Here is a 10,770-nt window from a genome sequence, read left to right as displayed (position 1 = left end):
GAATTGTGTATGACACGCATGGAAATTCAGACAATCATTTTAATTTATTTGTTATGAACACAAAAGCATTCTGTTAGAGGGCATCTAGTAGGTAGCTTGTGATCCCATTGGGACATTCAGCGCTCATGAACACCATGCACAAAATGAAGAGTTAGGGAAGGCTCTATACATTGTCCTTCCAAGTATACTAAGATACTGACAAATCCTTTTTTTCAATGCTTTAAAAACTAGATTGTTTTAGGCCAGCTTGCAGTCCTTTTCCTGTTCCCTTTCTTCTGTGTTTAAGTTACAGGGCTGCGTCTGCAATAGAGTGCTGGTATGATTTATCTCCCAATGAAATTATCTCTGGCTGCCAAGACATTTAGGCACCACAATAAATCTTCCCAGCTTTCTATAATGGAAAACAACTAGCAACTTTAAAGTGTTACTGCACCTGTGTGTTCACTGTATAACATGTGAAAAGCATTTATCGTTAAAAAGCCTAATTCAGTTCACAGTAAATTCCCCTGAAGAACAGCTATTTGCAGTGTTGCGGGATAAACATTTATGTGCAAGTGTTACAGGAAGTCAAGTATTTTTAAGCCTGCTGTGAAAAGTAGCCCGCGTGTTGCTGTGAGAACACCTACTTGCTGCCGATCTGACTTCCTGTTTCAGTGTTGCGCCACACACCATCCCCACCCCCACCACAGCCCTTCCCCAACTCACCACTCAGTTCCCATCAGAGCGGTGGTTCCTCTCTGAGATGCAAACCATTATCAAATGACTAGCAGCATGTAGTGGTCAGTTTGTGCAGTGCACTCATCACATGTCTGCACTAAATGTTTGAGTGCTACATGTTAACATTAGGAGGAGCTGCAATCAAACTGTAACCAGAAGATTCCTCGTTTTATTCGAGAGAGAAAGCAAAAAGTAAAAAAGACATCCGAGTCCAACATGGTCAAAGAATTCAACTTTCTCTGAGTTCACTGGCTCAACTAAATCCTTACACCCTGTTAGATGTATTCACAGTGATCATCAACTGATTTGTGTCTCCAAACTATGAAATAAAAGCGGGCCCTGGATGTATCCTTAGACTTACTAAGCGTATGGATCAAATCCAGCCTACTTCAGCAAACAGGTTGTTTTAGTGGAGACACCGCTGCTGCAAAACAGGCAAAAAAGAAATGTGTGCAAAAGTTTCAATTAAAAATTCTAATCTTTTTATTTGATGCCTGTGTACGGTATAAGGCAAACCTGACACATTTAGACTGAATATTCAAGAATTACTTCTAGCTTTAACACCACCATAATGAGAAAATGTGGGAATCACTTAAATTTCAGTGAAATTAGTTCAACTCATTGAATATTCCCCATTATAAATACTAATACCTAATCTTTGTTCTATTAGCTGCAACGTCAGCTGCATATCTAAGTGGCTTCAGGTTGGGTCCATCCATTAAAGACATGCACACGTATTTTCTGCATCTCCTCACAATGCAGGTAGATTCCTGGGGCAACGCTGAACACGCAGTTATTGCTAATGCACCTGCATGGGTTCATTCAACGGTCTGCGTGTATCACACATTCCCTCAGCGGAGAATCCATGTTGTTCATCACGGAAAAAAAAAAAGGGAAAAAAACATCTTTAATCAATGCAATGCACGTTCAAGAGAGAAGAACGTAAAGCCCCGACAAAGTTCAGATGAAACAAGACATCTGTGATCTTTGGAAAGGTGAAGCGAGCTCAGCGCAGCCGGGCTTTTCCTCTTTTTTCCTTCCTTCCACACAAAAGGCACCAACCACCTCACACTGCAGTCATAAGAAGACGATGCTGCATGACCGAAGAGGTGCAGAAATGTAAACGTATTCCAGGAAAAAGCACAGCTGCTGTAATTAAGACAGAAGGACACCGCTGACAGAAAATGACGACGTTAATATATACCTAAAATCTGTATGATGAAAACCGCACATTAAGTTCTAAACTTTTAACTGAAGAAGAAAGAAGGGCATTGCGCTCGGACACCGTCTCACAATAATGTTGAAATCACGCAAGTCGCTCCCTGAATAGAAAAAAAGAAAAACAAGCTGTTGGTAACATATTCTCTAATATGATGGTCGAGGCTAATTTATTTCATAGAAAGTGTTCATCAGATTTTAGCAGCAGGCTGCAAGGGCAAGATGTAAAAGCACATGATACCCATTCTGATTCACCTCCTGAATGCCTGGTTTCCAGGTCACATGACGCAAAGCCTCCATGTTGTGTTGCTGTAACTGCAAAGATTCTTTGGTGGGTCAAGAGGTTTGAAATTTGGCAATTAATAAAATATCAAATTAAATAACAAAATTTGATCAACATCTGACCGACTTTTAAGGTATGGCTGAGTCATTAAATGTTTTCTTTTCTTTTATAAACGTCAATAACACGCTTTTTGACGATGTCGGCGAGTTATTAGTTTAGCACAAGTTGCCATGGTGATTTAGAAAGCTTGAACAACCACCTTCATGACTGAAAAGCTCGCTGAACCACTAATCTGGCTTCAAAGTACACCTCTCAGGTTCCTACGAGGTCAACATGCATCTCACAATACTTTGATTTGATCTTTTACTCATGTTTCAATACCTGAGGAACCGTAAATTCATCCGGTCTGCCTTTCAGGTGCTGGATATAATGTCACGTCAGTGTTAAGGAAGTCATTTGAGCACCATTTTTAAGGACAGAGCCAGATTCTGTGGTGAGACACGAGCTGGTTCCGCTCACGACACTTTACATCCTTGATTTCGTCTACGTTGACCCTTAACGCCTGTGAATTAAAAGACAACAGATTATTATATGAGACTGGTGACATTAAAACCACTCCATAATACCGTGTCATGAAATACTGACAAATAAACCAACACTACTGGTGACTGATTTATTTAGATTTAATTACTATAATGCGAGATCCTTCTTGGATTAAATGTAGCTTTATCGATGCTATAATAATAATATTAATGATATGATTATCAGTAGAAGTAGTACAATTATATCCGAGTCCTAGACAAAGTCAGTGATATTGTTTTACCAGATAAGGGGAAAAAAATCCTGGTAACTGTCATGTTACAATAAACACGAAATATTGTACATTTTGGATCCTGATTAAAGAGACTTACTCTCATTGTCACGTGCAGCGTTGACAGTTTGCTGAGATGATGTCCTCTGGTCCTCTTTAGGAAGCTCCTCCCCCTCTTTAAATGAAGATAATGCATTCACCGCCGAACTGTTCTCCATCTCATCAGTTTGAGAAGTGTCTGTGGGTAAAGGATTCTTACTGGAAGGTTTCCGCTTGAGAAATTTCTTCAATGTAAATCGCCCCTTTTCTTTGTGCCCGACTCTGTTTGTCTTCTTCGAGCTTTCACTCGGGGCTTCTGACAACTGTAGACTCGTTCTGTTTATGTTCTCACTGCTGGCCGATCGAGGCCTGCCCTGCTCCATCCCTTCAGGAACCTCAGCCAGAACTGAGCCCGTCTTATGTCCAGGCTCCCGCAGAGATCTTGTGGGAGGTGGAACATTTCCATAAGCCAGTAAGTATTTGGGGTTGTAGTATTTGTGAGCAGGCACCTGGATGTCGGCATTCCGCGAGTCCCCTAAGCTGACTTGGAAGCGGGATGTGGTTGCTGGTAACGGCGGCCGTTGAGGCCCTACTTTGGAACGAACTGTGGCGGTCGTGTTACCAGCAGGTGGACTAACGTGAAACTCTTTGTACAAGTCCAGTTTCTCAGAGATGGCATACAGCTCACGGAAATCTCGGTCAAAGAAGTCGACCACCTGTCCTGTCATCACGGTGATCATGTTTCGGTCCATGCGAGATGTACACCAGGAGAAACTGAGACAAAGACCAGATCAGAAACAGTTATGAACGTCATTTAGTTGTGTAAAGCCTTTACAAGAACAATATAAACAATTTAAAGAAAAGAAAATATTAAACTTATTGAAGTTCTTGAAGAAGCCATTAGGATAATCATAAACTGGATGAGAGTAAATGTATTTTCCACCCGGTGATTACTTTGATGAACATCTTCTCAGTTTATGGCCTTAAACTTAACTTACTAGCTACTCATGGTGGACAGGCCTACATCGATCCTTTTGATGGATTTAAGGCCATATTATAGATTTTTCATTATTGCGAGTAAACACTATGTTTGTTCCATATGAAAAAAATCTCAACAACTGCCGAATGCACTCCATTAACACCAGTTCGCTTATAGGCCAAACGGTAAACAAAGCTGTTGATTATAAAAACATTAGCATCTGTAAAACTAGAATATCGGGTTTGCTGCAAGCCTCCTCTGACCGCGTTAGCATTGAAGCTAGTCGTGTTCAGGTTTAAGCTCTCATTCTGCAGTGCACTGTGATCTGCCTCAGTACGCTGTGTGACTGACCGCCACTACGCTTAGAGACATGGAGAACGTGAGCATTTACTCTTTCAGCGCTCATTGCTATATCTTACGTAAAAAGCCCAATTGCATCAAACAAAATATGTAGTAGAAGTAGTTACAATATTGTAGCAGTTTCAACATGTGTTTGGGCATTATCTGGAGTTTCTACCAGGAAGCTGGTGCAATAAAATCTGTGCATTGTGTTGCATCATTTATGAGACTGAATGAGTCGTCCAAATTTACATTCATTTAAAAAAAAAAAAAAAAAAAAAAAAAAAATCAATTTCGCACAAAATGTCACACACAATAATTTGATATTTTTAAGTACAGTTATGTTCAAAGAAATATTTGCTGATCCGGGCCTCACCTGTAGGAGCCAAACATGACTTTGTCTCCATCTACCAGCATGTATTTATTACAGAGTGAACCAGGGAGTCTGCCAAAAGACAGACCGAAGCCGACTCCCTGAAGTGTTCTGGCTCTGAAGTTCTGCAGCAACAAAAGGTCACAGTCAGGAAACAGTAAACAATCACACATACGTGCATTTGTACCAAAGTTAAAGACAAAAAACAGCAGGGGCGGTCGGTGGCGTAGTGGGTTAAGCAGCCCCCCCATGTACTGAGGCTACAGTCCTCGCTGCAGCTGGCCCCGGTTCAAGTCCCGCGCCGTTTGCTGCATGTCTTCCCCATCTTTCTGCCCCCTGCTTCCTGTCTATCTCTCCAACTGTCTTTCCATTAAAGGCATAAAAAAGCGCAAAAAAAAAGACAAAAACAGCAGAATTTTGTTTGACTTTTAAAAACTATGCCATCGATACCAGTTAACCCAAGTCCTCAAAACAGTCCTCACATATTCCTCCTCAGCTTGCCTCTGTTTTATACATTTGGCATTTTTCATTCATTTTTCATTAGAATCACTTTTCTGGTTCCCCTTCAGGACTTAATCTTCAAAACAAATGTCTCTTTATGATGTCACCAACGCACTGATCTCATCTGTCTTTTCTACAAGCACCGTGTCAACAAGGCTCTTGTTTGACTCCCCGTGTGAAGATCCACTCTCACCCGAAGATGCTGTGAGCCAATCTGAACCCTGGAGCACATGTCCAGGAAGTGTGGCACAGCGTGGTGATCCAACAAGATGTAAACGGGCACAGAGCGACGCCACGCCGCTTCCATCAGGTCCTGCAGGATCTGGATATCTGTGAGCATGTCCATCACAATCGCGATCACCTGCAAGGGGCAACGGAAAGTTTTTCCAAGTGCTTTCAAGGCAACAGCGGATGTTTTTCGAACATATCCAGGAGAAAAGGTCAGTGCGGTGACAGCACAAGCCCGTTTAAATAGTGCTCATCTGAGAGGTCCTCATCTATTAACCTATTCGACATGGAATTTGGAATAAAATCAGAATGAACACGTCATGAACACAGTGAAATTCACAAAAACAGCACCTATAAACACATTAGTAAATAAATGATTTACTCCAACAGAAAGTACATCTGCGTCAGCTGCGGTTCACATCCACCACCCACTCTTTACAAAGAAAAAAACTATATCAACTAAGTGTTTTAGAATACCTCCTTGACAGTTCTGAAAGAAAATACGAGGTGAAACCGATCTCTGAAAATGAAACCCACAAATTCTACCCACAAATGCATGAACCTGGATACGGATTCGCTAAAAAGCCTCAGCTTCTGGTTTTCAAAAGTGTAGAAAAAACCACTAAGCACAGCCTGTCGTGTTTTCAGGAAAGGATTTAATCAGCTTGTATTGAATATATATATACGCCTCAGAGAAAGAACTACCCTCTCTCTGTCAGACCACTGCTTCAGCGTCTCCGTGACATAAAAGCCTGGACGGCTCCTAACTTTTACTATGTGAATGAATATAAAACTGAAGTGATGGTAGATCTGGGTTCTTTGGCTCAGTCATCAAAAACCGATTGTGTAGTGATCCCGGGGGAACAGGGAGACTTGGAGAGACGATGGACACCAACCCACCATTACGATCACTGCTACTGGTGAGACGAAAGCAAACTGGGGCTTGAGAGAACTTCTGTGTGGCAAGCAGGCATCAAAGGCGCCCTGCAGTTCCACTGCTGATTATGTTAGATGCAGAAATTGACCTTTCGAGAGCGAGTTTAGTGTCCTTGCTCATGTCTCTGTGCACACGCAGAGCCAGCATTTGCATTTAAGTTCACAAATCGACCTAATCTTATGTAGAAATTGCTTCCCAAGAAGGATTTTTTTCAGTAAAATGACCTTCAAGACAGCGGAGTGCCTCAGAAAATGCTACAAAAAAGGTTTATTGCACATTTTTCTACAAAGCTCCTTTTCAGGTGAGCTCAGTTTTGGGAGAATTGCACTTTTAAATGACATTTCTGAAAAAATGTTTTGTTTTTTTTTGGTTATAAATGTTGCTATGGGCTGCCCACTACACATTCCTTCAAACATGCAAAGACGTGTTCAGTGCAAGCTTCAGGGGGAGGTTTGGGAAATGAGTATTGTTCCGACTGTTCCACGGTTTCTCCAAGAGCTCAGTCATGGAAAAAATGTCTCTTTGAATGTGCAACAAGTGGTCCTCTGTTAGCCAGAGAAGGCCAGCTGTTTCAGCTCAGAGGAAAAGTGCTGAGGGTAACAGCAGAGACTTGGAGAGCTCAATGAGTGCAGGGTCATCATCAGCATCATCAGGTAGAATAAAGCAGAAATAAGGATAATGCAAACAAAGAAAATGTCAATGAGTCGGAGACAGGGAGTTTAACATGGTTATGTAAAGGTTATTATGTAGCTTACTAACGTGATATGTTTTTTTTTATGATTATTATTTAGAGCTGTAAGGCTTCCTAAGAGGTAACAGCGAAGCAGGTTAGTTTAGTCACACTTTAGTCCACATTCCTGAATTATCCTGAATATTATCGGAGGAGCGCCGTGTAGGCAAACAAGTACACAACCGACTGTGCTCACTGGAAATCGCCGAAGGGGGCGAAGCAATCAGTCGTGAACTTGTTTTACCACTTCAAGTCACTCTAAGAATCTGAAACGACTTGTGACCAGGAAGAAAAAGAAAGTGCAAGAGTGTGAGCAAGAGAGGCAAAAGTAAAAGTAAACAGAAAAAGCATGGGGGGGGTGGGGGGGGGACAAAAGAGAATGGGTTTCAAAAGAAAATCGGGGGTAAATTGCTCAGAGAAATTGTGCAATGAAGCCAATTCAAAAACACTGAGCGAGTGTTTGACACATGTTCCTGTTGTCCTCCCTGACCCAGTTTTAAAGAGGCAAACTGAGACGAGCTGAGCCAAGAGGAGCATGTCGCTGGGCTGCTGTGAGCAAGCGGAACAGATGACTCAGCCCAACTCCAGCAGACATCATTTAAGATCCTCAGTCACGAGTAGAACAGTATTAATCACCAGGACAACTGAGCAGCAGGACACAATACTGCAGAGGCACAATGAATTACTCTTAGATTGAGCCCATCAGATTCCAGTGAAAGGACATTATACCGCACGACGGTCACATTACAAACAGCAGCGTGCTTTCAATTTTGTGGAAACTTCTTAGGAAAGGAATGTTGATGACAAGCCTTACTTACAAAGAATCTCCATAACACTGGAAAACAAGGGAAATTAAGCTTGCGAATAAAGTTATAAAGTCACAACTCATGTGATTTTCAGCACTTTTGTTTTACATTGAAGTATCAGTTTTGAGAGGAGAAAACTGTTAAGATGACTTGAACTATCTGAGGACAACTGGGCTCAGCTTTTGGCTTGTCCAGTGTAAAGTGTGTGTGTCATTCCATGAATGACTCATTAACGTAAACGCAGTGATTCCAACAACTTGTTAAAGGCGCTGTAGCTTCCTGGAGAGGCTGACACACGGGCTGTGATTCGGTCCACAGATTTCAAACCCTCACACACACACTTTTCCTCTGCATTATCTGAATCTCATCAGAAATAATTTGCTTACATACTAAGTTAAATTAAACATGCAGCTGTGATGTTGTTCGGTGTAAACAGAAGTTGTAACCATGTTCAAATAAACTTAGACTGCCATGATAACTTCTGACTAAGTTTGGTTACAGATAACTTAATAATCGTATAAACCAATAGAATACTCCGATGATCAGATGATGAAAAGAAGTCTCCCAGTATTCCTCGGGCCCCTCACCTTGGTTGCCTGCTGGATGAGCCGCCGAACAACCTCCTTGATGTGGGGTCCGTTGTCTTTGGGTGGGTGTGTGTGCACGGCCACCCGGGTCACCCCTTTGAATAAACCCCCGCTGGGCCATCCGATATCCAGCGGCGGCACCTCTGTGTCGGACATCTGGGGCCAGTACGTGGAATGGACCCCCGAATCCGCATCGGTTCTGCCCGCAGCCTCCACCGACCCGGACTGAGACGTTTTGGGCTCGCTTCTGTCACTCTCCGACTCATACTGCCTGAAAGTGCTCGACAGCAGTTTGATTTCTCTCGCAGACAGAAAGTCTTTCACGTTGTCCTCTTTGAGCCGCGTTTTGAAAGCGCCGTCACCATTCTTTAAAAGTTGCTCCACGGCCGCGCGCTGCTCCTCGCTGTAGTAAAACTCCGGTTTGGACTCTGGAACTTTGGCACCAATTTGCCCGTCCTCCATGCACATGAGCTGGGACTCAGCCATTGTTGTAGAGGAAGTTAAAAGCTACCCTAAACCCACCAGCACCTAATTCCCTGTGTGGCCCCACAGGTAAAGTGAATGTGGGAAGGTTCTCTCACCTGACCGGGTGCGCCTGAAGGTGTGGCCCTTCTGGAGAATCATGATGCCTTCACGTGGTAGTGGGATAAATGGTACTCGAACATTCATATATTTCACACCAAGGGGTGAAGAGGGACTACCATTTTATATTTAATCAGATTTAAGATAACAGTAAATAGATTGGATTAAGATCACACTGGTCACTCTGTTCTCAGAACAATGTGATCAGTGTTCTCTACAGATCCAGGAAACTTCAAATATTGAATGAGCCTCATCTGTGTTGGCAACAGTGATCTTTTAAAATATATATATTTCATTTTTATCACAAGCTTAAAGGGTAAGTGTGATACAATTATTATTTTTTTTTTTTTTAAAAAAAGGTTAAGAATTCCAGTAAGAACAGCCAAATTACAGATGGAACTTGAATGAAGCATGAGCTCCTGGTGCTGTGGAAAAGCTGTGATTTATTTCTTCTTAAAGGCTACTTCATATTTATGTTTCAATAAGAGACCAGCACAGGTAAAAACCTGAGCAAACACGTGTTCTATATGTAGGTCAGACCACAGCATATGCCTCAACAAATGTAGTTTTAACAAACTCTGGATTTGATTAGACAAAGACTTAACAAAACCTCTGACCTATATTTTCAATATGTGACCTGATCCAGCAAAATGAGTCACAGTGACCCAAATGTCAAAATTGAGATTTTGGTATCAAAAGAAAGGAATGGAAATAAGCTTTAAAATGATACCATAGTCAAAGTCATACGTTGGATCGTTTTCAAAATATGGCCATTTGATTTATGATCTTCCACCCTTTTTTTACGATTGAAAACCTGAGAAAATCGCGTTTAAAGTTTTTAGCCCGTTTTTTTGTTGATAGCTTTCAAAATCCTGTGAATTTAAGGGGATAAACTCTTTATCTTAAAGCTTAATTTTACCAAAGGCATTTGTACACATATAAAATGGTATTAAACCACACTGAAGCCCAAATGATTAGAAAATATTTATTTTTGTTCCCACACACACTGCTTCACAGCTCGACATAGCCCTCGTCACCTCATTAATATCAGTCACAGGTTGCTCAATGACTTCATCGTCATCTTCCACATGAGTGGTGAATTCTTGCTCCTTTTCCATATCCGAGTCTTCGACATCGCTGTCATTTTCTTCTTCAGAAGATATCACGTCAGTAAAAAAATCCGTAAGTAGCGCTAGCAAGTCTTGCTGTCCAGCAGCAGAGCTAAAATTGGACGCCACGAGAGTTTAAAGCTTTCGCGACTCTACTTTCTTTAGCGAATGACATTTTAAAACAAAAACACAGATCAACACACTACACTATACTACAGTACTACACGATACTAATATTGTAATAAGACGATGACTTTTTTGACAATGACGAATATTGAGAGACTTTCTACGATTAGTTTAGGCTACACCAACACAGATGGCTAGTTTGACAGGAGTGATGGCTGGACCAATCGCGTGCACCAGTCACTCGAAACGTGACTTCCCGCCTATTGTGGGCCTTTGTGTCACTGTGTGTGTACATTTTTAAGCATTTTGATTGGTTTTATGAAGTAAGCAGAGATAGAGACGTTTCAGAGGTAAAGGGAAATCCTCAGAGGTAATAGGAACGGTAGACGTTAACGGGAGAGGAGT

The 10,770-nt window shown here is 41.8% G+C and overlaps 1 protein-coding gene across 1 annotated transcript; it reads right to left on the bottom strand.

Moving 5' to 3' along the window:
* Positions 1–21: 21 nt before the first annotated feature.
* fam83fb (family with sequence similarity 83 member Fb) lies at positions 22–9,123 on the bottom strand. The gene is made up of 5 exons (XM_075463967.1): positions 8,549–9,123; positions 5,454–5,621; positions 4,763–4,884; positions 3,130–3,842; positions 22–2,780 (listed from the first exon to the last, which is right to left on the bottom strand). The coding sequence occupies exons 1-5, from the start codon at positions 9,032–9,034 to the stop codon at positions 2,734–2,736; spliced, it is 1,536 nt and encodes a 511-aa protein (XP_075320082.1). The 5' UTR covers positions 9,035–9,123; the 3' UTR covers positions 22–2,733.
* Positions 9,124–10,770: the final 1,647 nt, after the last annotated feature.

Source organism: Odontesthes bonariensis, chromosome 4 (assembly GCF_027942865.1).
Source record: "Odontesthes bonariensis isolate fOdoBon6 chromosome 4, fOdoBon6.hap1, whole genome shotgun sequence".
NCBI classification, from domain to species: Eukaryota; Metazoa; Chordata; class Actinopteri; order Atheriniformes; family Atherinopsidae; genus Odontesthes; species Odontesthes bonariensis.
The sequence above is the reverse complement of the archived record's forward strand: the minus strand, read 5'-3'. Positions and strand labels throughout refer to the sequence as shown.